Genomic DNA, 20,402 nt, shown 5'->3' on the forward strand with positions numbered 1-20,402 from the left:
ATCACAAACCATCACATTTATTCTGGTGAACCATGGCTCAAATGCAGGCTTTTGCCCAACTGATCCAGACCCTCACTGATGAGCTTAAGGAGCTGCGGGGTCAGGTGACGCAGCAGCTTACAGCAGTTGACGGGGATCTGGGCCTCGGCTCAGTTGCAGGCTCAGCCAGAACCCAAAATATCTCTTCCTGACCGTTTCTCTGGAGGGAGAGATACGTTTGTAGTGTTTAAAGAAGCCTGCAAGCTGTATTTCAGGCTTTGCCCTCGTTCTTCAGTGAGTCAGGAACAGCATGTGGGGATTATAGTCTTTCTTCTCAAGGGTGGTCCCCAATCCTGGGCCTTCTTGCCAACCAGTTCACCATCTCTGCGGTCAGTGGATGAGTTTTTGTGGCATTTGGCGCTGGTGTATGGGGATCCTGATGGCGTCTCCCTGGCTGAGTCTAGACTCCGTAAAATGAAGCAGGGGGCTGGCTGGCTCAGGAGTGCTGCTTGGAGTTTAGGAGGTGGGCCACTGACACGCAGTGGAATGACTCTGCCCTTAGGAGCCATTTTTGTCAGGGTCGGCCACCTAGGCTACAAGATACTCTGGAGCAGTACGCTGCTCCCTGGTCATTGGAGGCCGCCATGTCCCTTGCTATCTGGGAGGATATATGCCTCGGGAGAGACATACACCAAATCTGCCCCCTGTTGTCCTTTCTAGGGAGGAGGACACATCGGTGCAGACGGACGAACCCATGCAGGTGGGAGGAGTGTAATCTCAAACGTGGTTGCCTGCAGTTCACCGTGGTATGGGGGCATGTTTTTACTGTGGGCAGATTGATAAAATGACCAATGTCTGCCCAGCTCGTACCAAAGTACCATCACCATCTCAAAAGCTGCGTCCCCCTGGTCGTGTGGAAGGAGGCCACCAGGAAGTGTATATTTCCTCCATCTTGTCTCAGTGTACCATTCCTGCTGAGGTGGTGGTTGGGGGGTAACTGAGACTATACCAGTGCTTGTGGACAATGGAGTAGGAGTCAATTTGGTGGATGCTCGCTTTGTTCAAACCCCCATGGTCTGAGGGGTAGGACGCTAGCGAGACCCCTAAGCGTTCAGTCCATTGACTCAGTCACACTCAGCCAGGTTGAGGGTGACCCAAGTTGTAGATGATATACACTTGCGTATAGGGACTCGTCATGAAGAGTCCCTGTTGTGCCAACTCCCATCGTCTTAGGCCTCCCTTAGTTGAAAAAACAACCCGGTCATACATTGGCGGTCCAGGGAAGTAGTCAGCTGGGACCAGTCATGTACGGACTGCAGCTCTGGAGCTACGATCTCTGCCGTCCTTCTACAACCTACCCCTTCTTCTCCTGTGGGGGCAGCAGAGGTGCTGCCAGGGAGTAGGGGCAAGACTCAGCCCTCACCACATGCAAACCCTGTGTGTGGGAGACCACTTACGAGGACGGGTCAGGGGAGGGTGGTGGTTCCCTCTGTGCGTCGTGGGGGTATGAGTTTGGAGACACGGGGACGTCTCTGTCGGTTCTGTAAAGAGTTCACCAACCTGTGGCAAACATATGCATGAAAATTAACGTTCAGGTCTGGACTTGTGTGTGAACGAGTACTTGTTGGTGTCCACCAAAAACATCAGGTGGAAGTGTGCTACTGGGACCTGGAGTTCTAGGGTAATCGGGCCTTATCGGGTGTTGGCCATTCTCAGCCTGAACACTTTCCAGCTGGAGTTACCCCCAGTAATGCAGATACACAACGTATTCCATAGGTCAGCGCTCTGGAGTTTTATGGCTCCTCTGGAGCCTACGTTGTTGTCACCTCCATTGGGTTGCGTTCGCCATAAGCCTGAGGGTCAGGTGCCTGCAGAGGTGAAATATGGTGGATCGAAACATCCTCACCGTACGTCGTTTTCTGGTGAGGTATGGTGTTGAGGGCCAGAGTCCCCCCTACTGAAAGGGGGTCACGATTCATTTTTTGGATTCGTGGCAGCTCTGGTTCCACTCAGTTTAAAACTTTTCTCCATTTGGACCATCAGGGGTTAATGTCAGTTTCCTCCCCCCAATCTGAGGTTACTGCAGTGCTGCTGGGTCAGCTGATGCAGGTGGTGACCACTCCCACCATCCTTTAAAAGGTCACATGATGTGCATCAGCTGACTGTTGGTGATAGAGTTTCTGGAGACCAGCCTAACAGGAGCAGCTCTCTGGTGTCAGCCACGTCTGGTTATTGGAGTCCAGTTGCTGTTGTTATCTGTGGTGTGGAGCTTAGCAGCGGTGTTCATAAGCCAAGTGTGGTGTTTTTGTTACCTTTTCCCTTTGGTGTTTGTCACCTCCCCCTGTTTGTATTATCTGCAGAGGTGAGGCTAGTTCTCCTTGACTGCCAGGGCAGTAATAAGTGACTACAAGGGACGAGGTATCCTGACTGCGACGGGGGAAGGACCCATATAGGGCATTAGGGGAGTGCAGGGACAGGCTCAGATGGTGACCAATCCCTACAAGTAGGGCCTTCCTCTCACCTATACCATTCCCATTGTATGTGTATTGTGCCATTAGCTGACAGACCATCCGTTGGGTTGAGTCACACCATGACAGTTGGGTTGTGATTTCTCGGGACCGCTGCTGATCCTGGTTGCGGGTGTTCGCTCTGGGTGTGTTTACGATTGTTGTGTTCGTCTGCTTAGTTTCAGATATGGTAATGGCAGCGCCGGGGCCGTCCTGACAGACGACACGTGCCCTATGACTATGTTCAGGGCTGTCGGTCAGGTGCCAGCAGGGCCTCCTCCATGGTATCCTCGTCTACAGGGGCCCCGGCCGTCGCCTCTCCTGACGCCTCATCCTAAATGCTTCGTATTCGCCTGCAGGAGATCATAAATCTGCACTTGCTTATTCCTCTTGGAAGTGCAGGAATAGATCGGCGGCTGGGTGTCCCAATTTCCCTGTCCTAGCATTTTGTGACGAGGTCTCCTCTGATTGGACAGGGTGTTTGAACTGGTGCCTCACATTTGTCAATAGTTGTTCAGGATGAATAGCAGGACATCACAGGGAATCGTTATGAGTAATTCTGCAGGATTGTGGAGCAGCACGAATGCTAATAATGTGACTGATAAGCGGATGACACAGGATACCGGGGGGCGGCGTTGTGTCTGATCGTGGGTCTGGGGATCTTTTCTGATTAGCTCAGATTTCAGCCTAGGATTTAGGATTTCCTGTGCTGGGATGATTTGTGGTGCACAATGGTCGCTCTTATATCTGTAATGGTCGCCTCTCTTCTTTCTCCAGGTCTCAGATGTGAGGGGCTACTAAAAGATTCTCGCACGGACCTGACCCGACCCCACGAGAGGCCCCTCTGGCACAGCATGGCTCAGATCTCCAGCAGCAATGGCTTCAGACAAAACGTGTCCCCGTCTACACGCACCTCTGGAGCTAGAGATGTGGGGAAAGAGGAGGCCTTACAGATGGAAGCGGAAGCGTTAGACAAGCTGCGGAGAGAGAAGAGACAGCCGGGAGCTCAGGGCAGCACCTTCATGAGACCACACCACAAATCTCCAGGTGCCACCGTACCAGATCGTGATCTCATGGACTTTCCAGAACTGGATACGAAATACAGGGCTGAGAAATCGTTGCAGAACATCGATTTAGAGAAACTTCCACTCGCTGAGTTAGAGAAGTTCCTTCTAGATGACAGTTTTGAGGTGGTCCCAAAACCCTCGGCCATACCTCAAACGCACGTGTTAAATCCGGCTGTATCAGCACAATGTTTTACCAACCCATCATTTCAGCGCAGTCCGTGGACGTCACAGCTGCTAGCACCAGTGCCTTGCTCCTCACAGCCAGCCTATGCTGCATCCTACCCTAAACACTCAGATCCTTTTCAGAATGGCTTCCACCCTTCGGTGCGATGCAGAGAACCGGTGTTTCTCAGTCTCCCAGCACCCGCCCCGTACGTCTCTTTCCCTGTGCCAGTGCATGCACCCTTCCCTATTAGAGCGACCCTGCCCGCATATCCCTCTGTTCCTCCTGACATGGCTAGGTTACTTGATAAAATAGCGAGGACATCAGAATTCTTAAGAAATGATAAGTCCAACCATGAAACCCAGAGACCACAGTCCGAAACCTCTGCATTCCCAGTGAAGGGGACGGACAAGGATGATGACATTAGCAAATTTGACTGGTTGGACCTGGATCCACTTAGTAAACCCAAGGTAGATACGGTGGAGCTCGCTGCCGGTCTGGATGGCAAGGCATCTCCCAGTGTGGCAGGAGATCCCTGGGATGCTGTGTTACTGGAGGAGAAGCCTGTGAAATCCACCTACTGTGACAGGAAAGCAGGGGGCAAGTCGCCATCAGGGGCCACAGTCTCTAGGAGCCACTCATTAAATCTGCGGTCAGTACACAGCCATCTATCCAGGAGTCAGAGCACAGAAGTGAGTGTAATGGCAAATTTCCGTCTTTGTCCTTTTTATGATCAGATAAGCAGAGATCTTCATTGTGTGGGGGTCAGGGGAGCGGAGATATTCCTTGTGTCTCGTGCGGGGCTCTGGGGTGAGATGAGCAGAGATCTTCATTGTGGGGGTCAGATGAGCAGAGATCTTCATTGTGTGGGGATCAGATGAGCAGAGATCTTCATTGTGTGGGGGTCAGATGAGCAGAGATCTTCTGTGGTGGTTGGGGGGAGCGGAGGGCTTCCATGTTGTGCAGGGCTCTGGGGAGCGGACCTTTTCCCTGTGTCTCGTGCGAGGCTCTGGGGAGCGGACCTTTTCCCTGTGTCTCGTATGGGGAAGTCGGGGGAGCGGACCTCTTCCCTGTATCTCGTGTGGGGGTTGGGGGAGCGAACCTCTTCCCTGTGTCTCGTGCGGGGCTCTGGGGAGCGGAGCTTTTCCTTATGTGTCGTGCGAGGCTCTGGGGAGTGGACCTCTTCCCTGTGTCTCGTGTGGGGGGGGTCGGGGGAGCGGACCTCTTCCCTGTGTCTCGTGTGGGGGGGTCGGGGGAGCGGACCTCTTCCCTGTGTCTCGTGTGGGGGGGTCGGGGGAGCGGACCTCTTCCCTGTGTCTCGTGTGGGGGGGTCGGGGGAGCGGACCTCTTCCCTGTGTCTCGTGTGGGGGGGTCGGGGGAGCGGACCTCTTCCCTGTGTCTCGTGTGGGGGGGTCGGGGGAGCGGACCTCTTCCCTGTGTCTCGTGTGGGGGGGTCGGGGGAGCGGACCTCTTCCCTGTGTCTCGTGTGGGGGGGTCGGGGGAGCGGACCTCTTCCCTGTGTCTCGTGTGGGGGGGTCGGGGGAGCGGACCTCTTCCCTGTGTCTCGTGTGGGGGGGTCGGGGGAGCGGACCTCTTCCCTGTGTCTCGAGTGGGGGGTCGGGGGAGCGGACCTCTTCCCTCTGTGTCGTGCGGAGCTCTGGGATCGGGGGAGCGGACCTCTTCCCTCTGTGTCGTACGGGGGCTCTGGGGAGTGGACCTCTTCCCTGTGTGTCGTACGGGGGCTCTGGGAGCGGACCTCTTCCCCGTGTGTCGTACGGGGGCTCTGGGGAGCAGACCTCTTCCCTGTGTGTCGTGCGGGGCTCTGGGGAGCGGACCTCTTCCCTGTGTCTCGTGCGGGGCTCTGGGGAGCGGAGCTCTTCCCTGTGTGTCGTGCGGGGCTCTGGGCAGCGGAGCTCTTCCCTGTGTGTCGTGCGGGGCTCTGGGGAGCAGACCTCTTCCCTGTGTGTCGTGTGGGGGATCGGGGGAGCGGACCTCTTCCCTGTGTGTAGTGCGGGGCTCTGGGCAGCGGAGCTCTTCCCTGTGTCTCGTGTGGGGCTCTGGGGTCAGGGGAGCGGAGCTCTTCCCCCTTGTGTGTCGTGTGGGGGCTCTAGGATTGGGACACATTGTTCAGGCACTCAATTCACATTGCACAGTTATTGTGGCCGATGGCTCGTGACTGTCAGCATGTGGCATCTTATCGGCCGGTGTTGATGCCGTGTTCAGTCTTGTTTTCCAGTGATACTACTCTTCTTCTCCTAGAATGACAGTGGCAGCAGCTCGCGGACCCCTCCTGGAAGTTCTTTCTTGCGTGGCTTGGAGGTGCAGGATGAAGAAGTTGCCGCCTTCTGTAAAGAAGTGGAAAGGTGAGCGGAGCAAATCTCCAGAAGTGTCTCGTCAGGTGCAAAGTCTGATATTGGGGTACAATCTGTGGGCGAGGGTCTGATCAAGTGGCATGTAAAAGTTTGTGCACCCCTGGTCAGAATTACTGTTTTTTATAACTTGCATTTTAAGAATTATAAAAAGGGGGGGCGTGGCCTGTCTGCTCATGGAGTAGGTTGCACAGTGCGGGAGCTCCATGTGCAGGAACCTTACTGCGGCTCAAATCTCTTCCCTCCCGTCTCCTCCGCTCCAACAAACCGCCGGTATCGGTACCTGTGTCACCGGTGAGTGCATGTGCATGTCTAGGACGGCTCCCGCAAATCCTCCAGGTGCATCGTGGACTTTTTTGCGGCCTCTCCCCAGCCGCCCCGGAGTCCCAAGATGGCGCCGTCTTCTCCCAGGGCATCTCGTGCTGCGAGCAGAGCCTCGCAGTCATCATCATCATCAGCGGCTGCTGCTGTGCTCCCTGATGGCCCTGTCACTGCGTCCCTGCTTAGGGATATGCTGGGGGACCTGCGCACCTCCTTGCAGGAGGGCATGCGCTCCATGTTGGTGGATTTAAGGGGTGAGTGGAGGAAATTGGGAATCGCACGGACCGCCTGGAGCGCAAAATGGAGGAATTGGTAACTTTCCACAACGAACTTTGGGACGCACACGGTAACCTTCACCTAATGGCTACTAAAATGCATGCTAAGACTCTGGACCTAGAGGACAGATCCAGAAGAAACAATATTAAGCTTAGGGGCATAGGGGAAGCAGTTGTGGTGGTGGATTTGAAAGGCTTTCTCCAGGACTTCATAATTGCGGTCCTCCCACATCATGTTAAAACAGATGTCGTAATTGATCGCATTCACCGCATTCCTAAACCGCCAAATCTGGGGCCCTCTGTTCCTAGGGACGTTCTGGCCCGTATCCATTTTTTTGAAATGAAGGAAGAATTCCTGCAAGCATTGAGGGCCAAACCTTCCCTGCCGGATCCCTTTGCTGGTATTGCCGTGTTTCCTGACCTGTCCCCGGGCACCCTAGCCTTACGCAAAGCGTTTACTCCTTTCACTTCAATTCTACGAGAAAAAGGCATCCTATACCGCTGGGGGTTCCCAACTAGGCTCCTTATCCACAAAGATGGCTCAGTTACCACCTGCTTAACTCCGGCGCAGGCGGCAAAAGTTTTGTCTAAATGGGGCCTGGCACCTCCCGGCTCCCCCTCGTCTACAGCCTCTCCTGGATCTGAAAAGAACGAGAACGGCAAGCATCGCATTGACCCGGAGTGGAAGGTTGCCTGAGGTTCACTGCTACAATGGTTCTTGTCTACATTCCCGCTTTAACTGAGTATTTTGTTCAATCTGGTTTTTTTGTTGAATATCTATTGCTGGGTTGGCTAACTTTTTTTTTTTATTTTTTCTCTGGTTAGTTCCAGCATTTTGCCCCACAGGTGAACTGTTTTTTTTTCTTCACCTAAAGGACTCAGGATTTCCCTGAATGGTTCTCTATTACTTTTTAATTATCTGTTTGTGGTGTCTCCCCTTACCCATCACTACCCCCCCCCCTCTGTTTTTTTTTTTTCACAGCTTCTCACACGTCAGAAGTCCACGTCCTAGTTGCCTACGGTGGAGATCTCACATAGTGTGTTCATTTATCATATTTTTTTTTTAGTTTTTGCCCATGAGTATCTCTTTATATTCCATTAATGTTAATGGTTTCAACTCTCCGGGTAAGAGATCAGTTGTTTGGCGTCAGCTAGCTAAAAGCCACCAGGACATCATATGTATCCAAGAAACACATCTGGTCGAGCGTGACAATGGGAGAATGTATTCAGGCTTATACCCACACCAATTCTTTGCTAACAGCTGCACGAAAAAAGCTGGGGTGGCTATCTTCTTTAGTAAAGCTAACTCTTTTCAATTGATTCGTTGTGAGACCGATCCCCTAGGTAGATATGTCATAGTCTTGTGTCTGATTAACAATGCCCCTTACACTATTGCTTCTATCTACGCCCCTAATTCTGGTCAGCTAAAGTTTCTCAACAACTTTTTCCAAATTTTCGGTTCCATCCAACACGGTCATAAACTAGTAGCAGGAGATTTTAATATCCCTATGTCTAAGCATTTTGATTGTTCAGTCTCATCTCTCTCCAGAGGTGAGGCGAGCTCACTTATCAATTCTTACCACCTTCACGACATCTGGAGATACCTACATTGCAATGAGAGACATGTAAGTAGGAGAAATAAGGAGCATATAGTGTTCATTTATATAAACAAGTGTCTTTTATTGGTACAAAATATTAAAACAGTAATACATTTCAAATAATGGGCATTCCCCAATCAAGCACAAAAAGGGGGAGTTCCCCCCTGCATATATTGCCCCCATATATAAATATCATCCCCTTGAGAAAGCGGCGTGTTTGGAGCCGCGAAACGCGCGTCGGGGCGCTTTTTTTCTTCCGGTGGGTTTCCCCTTCTTTTGCCCTCTTGACTGGTAAGCTTACCTATGGTGTTCATATCTTTATAGCTCTGTTTCTGGCTATTTGCACTGGCTTAGCCAGACCCTGGGTTCGCCTATCTTTCACTTTTACTCTTCATGTGGGGCGGTTGTGTCCCTCTTGTGATTGATTATATTTATATATGGGGGCAATATATGCAGGGGGGAACTCCCCCTTTTTGTGCTTGATTGGGGAATGCCCATTATTTGAAATGTATTACTGTTTTAATATTTTGTACCAATAAAAGACACTTGTTTATATAAATGAACACTATATGCTCCTTATTTCTCCTACTTACGTGTATCTTTTGGAGCTCATTTTCGTCTGGGGGCACTTAATGTCTATGTGCTTTGACCCAGACTACTGCTATGACTTCGGGAATTTTGTTAATATTGCAATGAGAGAGACTATACTTTTTTTCTCACCTCGACACGGCTCTTATAGCAGGATTGATTATGTGTTGGTAGATGACGTAGCCCTCCCCCACTGCATTTCTGCATCTATAGGCAACATTACTTGGTCGGATCATGCTCCAGTTTCATTGTCTTTGAGAGACCCTCTGGCCATCAGACCTCCCTCGCAATGGCGCCTCAACAACCATCTTTTGGGGGATCGTTCTAATTCTCAGCTCATTGAGAAGGCCCTACAAGAGTTTTTTGCCACTAACGATTCCAAAGAAGTGGCTGATGATACGCTGTGGTTCGCTCACAAAGCTGTGGCTCGTGGCCTTTTCATTAAAATGGCTGCATTAGCTAAACGAAAGTACAATCTGGCTTTACAACTAGCCTTAGATGAACTAGTCCGCCTTGAAGCGGCCCATAAAGTATCTCAGACCCACAAACTACTCTCTGAGCTTACCAATGCTCGCCTTCGGGTCCGTCAGCTGCTTCTTCATAGAGCAGAGAACGGCCTGAGGAAAGCCAAAGCTAAATTTTACTCAATGGGTGACCGTGCGGGGGCTATGTTGGCCAAACGCGTCAAAAAAAGAGAAGCTCAATCCAAAATCCCATTCCTGCTTAAACCTGATGGTTCCTGTATCTATAACCCAATTCAGATAGCTGAGGAGTTTGCTTCATACTACCATGCCCTTTACAACCTTAAATCAGACCCGGATACTCCCCAGCCCTCTCCGGACTTAATATCCGCTTTTCTAGCCAAAGCCAATCTCCCTGCGGTCAACGCGGAACAGTTGTCTTTTCTTAATGCCCCAATTGTAGAGTCCGAAATCTCACAAATAATCAGAGAGGCTAAAAAACGTACATCTCCGGGTCCAGATGGTTTCTCTTTTCCTTATTATGCCCAATTTCTCTCCACTCTTTCCCCCTTCCTTCTACGTTTATTTAACTACTGGTTGATGGCCGGGAACATTAAAGCTGAGGGTTTGGAGGCTTCTATAGCAACGCTCCCCAAACCGGGGAAAGCCACAACCTTGCCAGGGAATTTCCGTCCTATTGCCCTTTTGAATTGTGACGTAAAGATTTACGCTAAAATTTGGGCTAATAGGCTACAATCTGTGCTGCCCTCACTCATTCACCCTGACCAGGTTGGGTTTGTTCCGGATAGGCAAACCAGAGATGGTACGAGGCGGCTGATTGATCTGCTGGATGTGGTGGAGGGGGGGGGGAGCCTCCCCAGTGTATTCCTGTCACTTGACGCTGAAAAAGCGTTTGACACCGTGCACTGGGGATATATTGCACTAACTCTAGGGAAATTTGGTCTCACTGGTCGGATTTTTTCAGCTATTATGGCTTTGTATTCCAACCCGTGTGCCTCTGTGCGTTCAGCTGGCTTTAAATCCCGACTATTCCCTATTTCTAATGGGACCCGCCAGGGCTGACCCCTCTCCCCTCTCATCTTTGCTCTGATTATGGAGCCCCTCGCCGCCATAATTCGTCAATCTTCGGAGGTGAGTGGTGTGATGGTAGGGGGCACAGAGCATAAGATAGGCTTATACGCGGATGACGTAGTACTGACGTGTTCTAATCCTCTCAACTCCCTGAATGCAATCTCCTCGATCCTTCACCAGTTCTCCGCGGTTTCTTATTACCAGCTCAATCTAACCAAATCCACAATTTTTCCCCTATTTCTTCCGGTCCCTCTTCAATTACAGATCCAGTCTAGTTATTCCTTCATTTGGTCCCCTCTCGGCTTTTCCTATTTGGGCATTCAAATCACTAGGCTTGCTGATATTGTCCTCCTTAATTGTGAGGCAGCCCTCCTAGACATCAAAAAATGTTTAGACCAACTTTCTACCTCCTCTTTGTCATAGATGGCGAGAATTCAAACATCTAAAATGTTAATTCTGCCCAAAATTATATACCTATTTCGTTGTCTGCCCCTATCCATCCCCTCCAAATTTCTGTCAGCCTTTCAAACGCTCATTGACCGTTTTATTTGGAATAAAAAACCTCATAGAATTAAACGCCAAATTATGTCTCTCCCATATTCAGATGGTGGGGTGGGCGTCCCTAGGGTGCAGGCCTACTATAGGGCCGCAATCTTGGAACCTTTGAAACTGTCGTGGGAGGGGTATTCCCCCCCCTCCCTTGGTTTACAGTTGAATCACACTATGCCCCCAAACACTCCCTCAAACTTCTTTTAGAGCTTCAACTACTACAGATCCCCTCGGGGGGCCTTTGCCTCAGAACAATGAAAACTGCTCTGAAACTTTGGGCGGCCCTGACCCCGACTCACTTTTCATTTTTGTATCATTACGTCTCTTTGCAAGCTTTAGAACAGGCGATAGGCAACATTTCTCTCTCCTCTTGGAGGGCAAGTGGCCTGTTGCGGGTGGCTGACCTCTATGGCTCGGAGGGTCTCTTTGAATCTGCTGACTTAAGCGCTCGCTACTCCCTGTCCCCCAAGGATTTATTTCAATATTTTCAAGTGCGCAGTTTTTTGAGGCCCCGCAAATTGTTGGGTGCACCGTTTCTTTTACCGGAATCTCTGGCACATCGATTTTTTTTTTTTTTTTTTTTAAGACCTGGCACTATATTACCTCACGGCATCTCTATTCTATATAAGGCACTCCTGGCTTGTGGTGCGGCGGACAAGCTTCCCTTCATGGTCTCCTGGGAATCTTCCCTTGCCTTCGAGGCTTCTTTGGATGATTGGCATAATGCTATGATTCACCCTTCTAAATTTTCCTCATGCCTTGGGCATCTTGAGCAATCTAAAAAGATCCAGCTCCAATGGTATATTACTCCCGTTAAATGGGCCAAATTTAATCATGCTTCCTCTCCGCTTTGTTGGAAGGGCTGTAACTCCATGGGTTCCCTTGCCCATGTTTGGAGCTGTCCACGCATCCAAGCCTTTTGGAGCCAGGTTGAAGCTATTATTGCCATTGCCGAGGTGGTACATCTCCCTGTTGCTCTGACGGGTCCCTTGGCAGTTCTCGGTATCTCCTTGCTGGACCTCCCTTCTCCCCTACAGCCTATAATTTCCAACATCCTGGTGGCAGCTAGACTTTGTATTGCCAAATATTGGAAATCGCCTACTGTTCCCTCCAGGAACGAACTTATTTCTAAAATCAACCTCCATTTCAGTTATGAAGCTATCACCGCTGACTGTCTTAAAAATAAAAACAAGGTTCTATCATGGTGGGATTTATGGAGCTCATCGTCCTTTGCCTCTCCTCTTGTTTCGTCTCATGATTACTAATATGGTTTCTTTTTGTTTATGCCTCCGTGGGTGTGACATTGTGGGCGCTGGATTTATTATCTGCTATTTTATGCTTTCCATTCCCTTCCCCTTTTTTTTCTGTACCTTCCCCTTCCCTTTTTCCTTTCTGTTTCCCTGATTGGGAATGTTCTCCTTGTAAGTCTTTTTCTGATTTAATAAAAATTTGAATGGTTAAAAAAAAAAAAAAAAAAAATTATAAAAAGGTACATGGTTGGATGCAAAAGTTTGGGCACCCTGCATGGTTAGTACCTACAAACGTATTTTGAACAACATTAGAAAAAACTTTATTGATTTATAAAACTCATATAACCATTAAAAAGTAGCCAATAGTGCTTGTAATGAGCCAGGAAAATACAAAAGTGGCATCACCATAGGGTTGGCAGAATTATCACATCAAAAAGACCGTCAATACATAGTGCAGCATATCTATACATTCATGGTAGAGCCAGGGACAGGAAGAGGACATTGTTTAATACCTCAAACTCAATAAGATCAATTATACCATATTGCATGCCCAAATCCCATAACCCTGTATAGTTAGTACACACTTAATAGATAGACAATTTGCACACACAGTAAAACACGAAGTAAGTATAAATATCTTACCAGAGCCCAAATGATGGTGCCACAGCCCCTACGCGCGTTTCGCTCCCCTACCATGTATTGATTGTGTATCCTCTAGCCACTTCTAGCAGGAATAATTATTAGATTCGTGGTTAGTATCTAGTACCATCCTCTTTTGAAGGTATCACAGCTTGTAAACTCTTTTTATGGCCAGACACGAGTCTTCCAATTCATGTTTGAGGGATTTTCCTCCATTCTTCCTTGGAGAATTCCTCCAGTTCTGGGAGATTCCTGGGGCGTCTTGCTTCCTCTGCTATTTTGAGGTCTCGCCACAGGTTTTCAATGATGCTCAGATCAGGGGACTGTGAGGGCCATGGTAAATGCAATACCTTCAGCTTGTGTCTTCTGAGGTCGTCTATTGTGACGTGCGTTTAGGGTCATTCTCCATTTGTAGCAGCCATCCTCTTCCTCTTGAAATTTAATTTAATCCATTCTTCCCTCTACCCATGAAATGTTCCCTGTGCCATTGGCTGCAACACAATCTTAAAGCCTGATTAATCCTCCCCCATGATTATCCCTTCACGACATGAGCTGTACATGTGCTGTGCTTGTTGGGTCTCCCTCTTTGCTGTGGGCCCCGGCGATCAGCCTGTATCTTTATTCGGACTCCCATGACAGCACTACGAGAGAGGGGATCCGCCCTTCAGGAACAGGAAACCTACAGATACAAAAAGGGCGGCACCTCTCCCATGCATCAGTTGGTTTCCTGTTCCTAAAGGGACTGGATCCTACAGAAGATTTTTTAGGATTTCCAGGCCGGCCGGCCGATTCAGGTAGCGAGGGGGTCTCCTAGCTCGGCCGGTGCGGGGTACCTGAAGTGGTCACGGTGGTCCTGGCAGGGCTGCACGGCTGTGGCATGATCAGCAAGGAGCAGGTCGCCAGGGGTGTCCTGTCTCCGGAGCCGGCGCGCGGTGAGTATCTCTGGTCCCCCTCCCTCGAGTGCTGTGCGGGCTCTGTTGGGGCGGCGGCATCAAGGTGGCGCCACCCGGAGTGTAGCTGGCTGGCCTCAGCATCCTACGCTGTTCGCAGCGCTCACAGGAAGCGCTGTGGACCGAGGGTGACGGAAGGCTGAGCCGGCGATGACTTCCGGGTCGCGGAGTTTCTGCGCATGCGCTGGGGCTCCAAGATGGCGGCGCCCACCAGAGATTGCACGCTGCTCACCCTCAGGCCCTCAGGCGATCCCCTGCAGCTGCGGGGGGGAAGTTGGTAACCAAATGAGCGCTGAGCAAGTTTGCTGACCGAAGGAAGGGCTATAAGAGCTCCAGGTGCGTGTTCCTTGCTTCTGGTCTCCAAATTTCTAAGGATGGAGTCTGATCAGGATCAGCAGCCCTTGCTGCTGGACGAAGCATCCCAGAAGCCTATGGATAAAGAACACGAGAAAAGGAGCGATGGATCTGGCCGCAAAAGCTGCTCCAGACAGGGGTCTGGAGCATGAGCTAGAAAAGATCCCCCTCGTACTTCGGTATCTCTCTGGGTGTGGGCAACCACTGGTAAGTGATCTTCGAGAAAGTTCACTCAGTGACTGGTCTTCCCTCGTATGTTTTGTCACAGGGAAGGAAAAGCGTCAGTAAGGCGAAGCATAGCGAATGTGCCATCTGCGGGGCTCCCTTGCCTGACTCATGCCCTAAAAAACTATGCGACCCCTGTATCCAGCAGACGGTGAGGTCTTGGAGAGGGGGAGCGGATATGGCATTCGATCTTATAGACTAGTTTGCCTTACTTGCCCCCTCAGGTAGCAGAAGAATCCTCTTCTATTGCGGCCAGTCTGAAGGAAATGGTTAGAATGGAAGTTAAACAGTCCATTAGGAACCTCTCACAAGCAGGAGGCTCTAAGCAAAAAACTCAGTGGACATCCGATTCGTCTGTGGATAAGGACGAGCGAAATCTCAGACGATTCAGCGGCATCATCCTCCTCTTTGGAAGAAGACACTGCTCGTTTTTGCTTACCCCTAGAGAGGATAGATAAATTAATAAAGGCAGTCAGAGGCACAATGGGTATAACAGAACCCAAGCCTCAACTATCTAAAGAACAAACGATGTTCAGCGGACTAGAGCAAAAGAGTCGTAGAGTTTTCCCTCTGAATGAAAAAATACAGGAACTTATTAACAAGGAGTGGAAAAAACCTGAGAAAAAAGGTTCCTTACCGCCAGCACAGAAGCGTAGGTATCCTTTTGATGACCCAGCAGTCAACAATTGGGAAAAAGCCCCTAAATTGGATGCGGCAATTGCCAAGGTGGCAAAGCGATCCTCTCTCCCATTTGAGGCTATGGGAACTCTTAGAAACCCCCTGGATAGAAAGGTGGACACCTTCCTAAAAGGTACTTGGGAAATGGCAGCCGGCTCCTTAAGACCTGCGGTGGCGTCAACCTGTACGGCAAGGTCAATGATGGTTCGGCTGGACCAATTAGAGGCGCAGTTAAAACGGGGCCTCTAGAGACTCTCTATTCGCAGCATTACCAGTAATTCAGGAAGGGGCTGCCTTCTTGTCAGACGCTTCCATTGATTCCGTTAAGTTGGCAGCTAGAGCAGCAGGACTCTCTAATGCTGCTAGAAGAGCCCTATGGTTAAAATGCTGGCCCGGGGATATGCAAGCGAAAGCAAAGCTCTGTGCTATCCCTTGTAAAGGTGAATATTTATTTGGACCCACCTTGGATGAACTCCTGGAGAAAGCGGGAGATGACAAGAAGAAATTTCCCAATTTATTTGGTTCATATTGTCGTCCCTTCAACAAAAGGAGGTTTAATCGGGGAAGAAAGCGCACCTTCTCACCCGTTACAGATCGATCCAGATGGGATGATAAGCGAAATCGAGGTACAGGATTCATGTTTCGCCGTTTCTCGACAGAAAGGAAAAAACAGGATCAATGACTAGAAATCCCGGTGGAGGGGAGATTATTACATTTCTCTGCAGAATGGTCGAGAATCACAAACAGTGTTTGGATACCAGACTCTATATCCCAAGGACTCAAACTCGAATTTATTCATACTCCACGGGATAAATTTAAGTTAACCCCCTTGCGCTCATCTCCCACTGAACAATCTGCTTTAGAAGAGGAAGTGATGACTCTTTGTTCTAAAAACGTCTTGGTAGAAGTTCCGCATTCTCAGAGAGGAAAAGGTTTTTACTCTCCCCTATTCCTGATTCACAAACCTGATAAGACTTATAGAACTATTATAAATCTTAAAGGTCTCAATAAATTTTTGGTCAAACATACTTTCAAAATGGAATCCATCAATTCAACAATAAAAATAATTTTTAACAACTGTTTTTTATGGTGGTAGTAGATTTAAAAGATGCCTTCTATCATGTACCCATTCATGCGGATTTCCAACAATACCTGAGAGTAGCGGTGTTAATGGGGGGAACGAATCGACATTTTCTGTTCAGAGCACTCCCCTTTGGGATAACTTCTGCCCCTAGACTATTCACAAAAATAATCGCTGAAGTCATGGCGCATTTAAGAGAATCAAATATCCTTATAATCCCTTACTTAGATGATTTCCTCATTGTAGGGAATTCGGTAGATCACTGCCTGTCACAATGGGAAATTACTAAAACTAAATTAGAACACCTAGGTTGGGTCATAAACTACGAAAAATCTAAGTTACAGCCCCTAAATATTCAAAAATTCCTGGGATTAGTATTAAATTCAAAAACGCAACAGTGTTTTCTCCCTATAAAGAGATTGGAACAGATTCAGAATCAGGTGTTTAAAGCAATTAATACACCCTCTATGACGCTTCGACAAGCGATGTCTCTACTAGGGTCCCTCTCATCATGCATTCCAGCAGTTAAATAGGCTCAGTTTCATGCCAGATCCCTACAAAAAGAAGTCTTGTTCCATGACAGAGCTTTAGGAGGCGCCTTAAATGAAACAGTAACGTTGGGGTCAATAACATTGGAATCCCTTAGGTGGTGGCTAGATAAACGAAATTTTTCAGCGGGGGTTCCCTGGATAGTAGATATTACCCGGGTGATAACCACAGATGCCAGCTCTTCGGGGTGGGGAGCCTATATGGGGGACATGGTGGTCCAGGGACAATGGGAACCCTTCGCAACTTTCTCATCCAATCAAAGAGAGTTGTTGGCGGTTGAATTGGCTGTTAAAAAATTTCTCATATATCTGCAGGGCCAGCACGTCAGAATCCTATCGGACAACAGAGTTGCAGTCGCTTATATAAACAGACAAGGGGGAACACGTTCCGAGACATTAATGCAGATCACGAATCGCTTGTTCCGGATGGCAGAGTCAAATTTTCAATCTTTGACGGCTCTTCACATCAAAGGAAAAGACAATGTGACAGCAGATTTCCTCAGCCGAAATATATTAAAGCAAGGAGAATGGTCTCTCAACAAGGATATTTTTCAATCATATCGTCCACAGATGGGGTCAGCCGGTGGTGGATCTGTTTGCCACCAGAACCAACAAAAAAGTAAAAAAATTCTGCTCTCTAAATCCCAGGGAAAATCCCCTGGCAGGGGACACATTCCTAATGAAATGGGATTTCCCGCTGGTCTATGCTTTCCCACCGTTGAACCTGTTACCTCTAGTTGTGAGGAAAATCAGGGAAGATCGAGCAAAAGTCATCCTTATCGCCCCCTTTTGGCCCAGAAGAACCTGGTTTGCCTGGCTCAGGACAATGTCAGTATCGGATCCCTGGGTACTACTAGAGATCCTGAACTTACTTTCTCAGGGACCGATCTCCCATCCACAAGTGTCAGCACTCCATTTAACGGCTTGGAGTTTGAACGGTCACTGTTAGTAGATGGAGGCTTCTCTCCAAACTTGGTAGAAACACTCCTAAAGAGTAGAAAGCAAATAACTACGAGAATCTACTCTAGGACCTGGAGGAAGTTCTTGACCTGTTCAAAATTTAATATCCAAGAAGGGGTGCCGATACATCAGATTTTAGAGTTTCTGCAAAAGGGGTTTGAATTAAATCTCTCTACTAGTACCCTAAGAGTGCAGGTCTCAGCCCTGGGTGCCCTGTTTTCCTGTAATATAGCTAACAACTAATGGATAGCGAGATTTATTAAAGCAGTAGAACTAGACCAGTACATAAAGACAGAATGGTTCCGTGGGATCTAAATTTAGTTCTGTCATCTCTAACAAAACCCCCCTTTGAACCTCTACAGGATGCCTCAATCAAAATGTTGACCCTTAAGACAGCCTTTCTGCTTGCCATAACCTCAGCTCGCAGGATAGGGGATATCCAGGTGCTTTCTAGACTTCCCCCCCATACACGGAATTCTTATCAGACAGAGTAGTCCTTAGGCCAGACCCAGCATACCTACCGAAGGTAGCGACACGATTTCATAGATCTCAAGAGATAGTCTTACCATCCTTTATTCCTAATCCTTCTAATCCTAAAGAACAAGAGCTTCATACGTTAGATGTAAGGCCATGTGCACACGTTCAGTGTTTTTCGCGTTTTTTCGCTATAAAAACGTGATAAAAACGCGAAAAAAACGCTATCATATGCCTCCTATTATTTACAGTGTATTCCGCATTTTTTGTGCAAATGTTGCATTTCTTTCTGTGAAAAAATCGCATCGCGTTAAAAAAAGCAACATGTTCATTAAAATGCGGAATTGCGGGGATTCCGCACACCTAGGAGTGCATTTATCTGCTTACTTCCCGCACGGGGCTGTGCACACCATGCGGGAAGTAAGCAGATTATATGCGGTTGGTACCCAGGGTGGAGGAGAGGAGACTCTCCTCCACGGACTGGGCACCATATAATTGGTCCAAAAAAAAGAATTAAAATAAAAAAATAGTCATATACTCACCTTCGATGGCCCCCGGAGTGTTCCCGCCTCTCACCGCTGCATGCTGCCGCTTCGGTTCCTAAAGATGGTGTGGTTCAGGACCTGCGATGACGTCGCTGTCTTGTGATTGGTCGCGAGACCGGTCATGTGACCGCTCACGTGACTGCGACGTCATCGAAGGTCCTGAACCACACCATCTATAGGAACGGACGCCGCTGAGGATATCGGCTGTCTGCAGAGGGTGAGTATAACCATTTTTTAATTTTTTTTATTATTTTTAAACATTCTATCTTTTACTATAGATGCTGCATAAGCAGCATCTATAGTAAAAAGTTGGTCACACTTGTCAAACACTATGTTTGACAAGTGTGACCAACCTGTCAGTCAGTTTTCCAAGCGATGTTACAGATCGCTTGAAAAACTTTAGCATTCTGCAAGCTAATTACGCTTGCAAAATGCTGAAAAAAACGCAAAAAAAAAAATGTGGATTTCTTGCAGAAAATTTCCGGTTTTCTTCAGGAAATTTCTGCAAGAAATCCTGACGTGTGCACATACCCTTAGGAGATCTCTTTTACAGTATATCTCAGTCACCAATAATTGGAAGAAAGATAATGCACTGCTTCTTTCCTTCCAAGGTCCGAGGAAAGGGTGTAGAGTATCGAAATATACACTAGCTAAATGGATTAGGGAGGCTATCTCTCTGGCTTACACAGCAGGTGGGGTCCGGCTCTGCAGAATCTGAAGGCATATTCCACCCGGGCCATGGCGTCATCTTGGGCAGAAAGATCTGGAGTGTCAGTGGAACAAATATGTAAGGTGGCCACATGGTCATCCCCTTCCACCTTTTTTAAGCACTATCGGTTGGATTTGGGGTCGTCCTCTGATCTCACCTTCGGGTTAAGGGTGCTACAAGCTATAGTCACTCCCTAAGGTAGCTTACATCTCTGTAAATCTCTCGTAGTGCTGTCATGGGAGTCCGAATAAAGCATTAAGCTACTTACTGGTAGCGGCATTTTTCGGAGGCCCTTGACAGCACCCTTAGTTGCCTCTCTATTGACGTGGGGGTTGCACTTCCTAAAATGTATATGTGTATATAATGAGATATATAGATCTCACGTGTAGTATCTAGTTACAATGTAATAGGATATTTTTTGTATTTAAACTGTATATAATGTATATTTGTATACCACTAACCGCGGTAGTCCTCTCAGGCTCTGAAATACAACTGATGCATGGGAGAGGTGCCACCCTTTTTGTATCTGTAGGTTTCCTGTTCCTGAAGGGCGGATCCCCTCTCGTAGTGCTGTCATGGGCCTCCGTAAAATGCCGCTACCAGTAAGTAGCTTAATGCTTTTCCGGCACATGTCAGCTGATTTCATTAGCGGGCATGTGCCCCCAACAGCTGCGGGTGGAATCGCAATCCACCCGTGTCTTTTAACATGTTAAATGCCGTTGTCCATCTCTGACAGCGGCATTTAACATGCACACAGCGCTTCACAAACCTCACCCATCGGTGCCTGTGTCACATGACCGCAGGTCATCAATGGGTTAAATTGACAACCCGGGGTCTGCAGGAGACCCCTCTATTTGTCATAGTCGGACAGCTTTGAGCGCCACCTGGTGGCCGGTGTTCATAGTAAGTGATCATTTATGCTACACAGAGCAGTGCTAACGCCGTATGTGTAGGACAAGCGATCGGACGATCACAGCTTCTAGCCTCCCATGGAGAGACTATTAAAGACAGTACAAAGTA

General features: G+C 48.6%; 1 protein-coding gene across 7 annotated transcripts in view; it reads left to right on the forward strand.

Annotated features, from left to right (window-relative positions):
- The window catches only part of PIK3C2A (phosphatidylinositol-4-phosphate 3-kinase catalytic subunit type 2 alpha), a 241,093-nt gene that overhangs the window by 74,110 nt on the left and 146,581 nt on the right, over positions 1-20,402 (forward strand). For all 7 annotated transcript variants that reach the window (XM_077286575.1, XM_077286569.1, XM_077286576.1 and 4 more), the window contains exons 2-3: positions 3,264-4,408; positions 5,976-6,079. In XM_077286575.1, the coding sequence (XP_077142690.1) occupies positions 3,341-4,408; positions 5,976-6,079 (1,172 nt within the window). In that variant the 5' untranslated portion in view covers positions 3,264-3,340. The remainder of the gene's footprint in view (positions 1-3,263; positions 4,409-5,975; positions 6,080-20,402) is intronic.

The sequence above is a fragment of the Ranitomeya variabilis genome, chromosome 2, assembly GCF_051348905.1.
Source record: "Ranitomeya variabilis isolate aRanVar5 chromosome 2, aRanVar5.hap1, whole genome shotgun sequence".
Lineage (NCBI taxonomy): Eukaryota > Metazoa > Chordata > Amphibia > Anura > Dendrobatidae > Ranitomeya > Ranitomeya variabilis.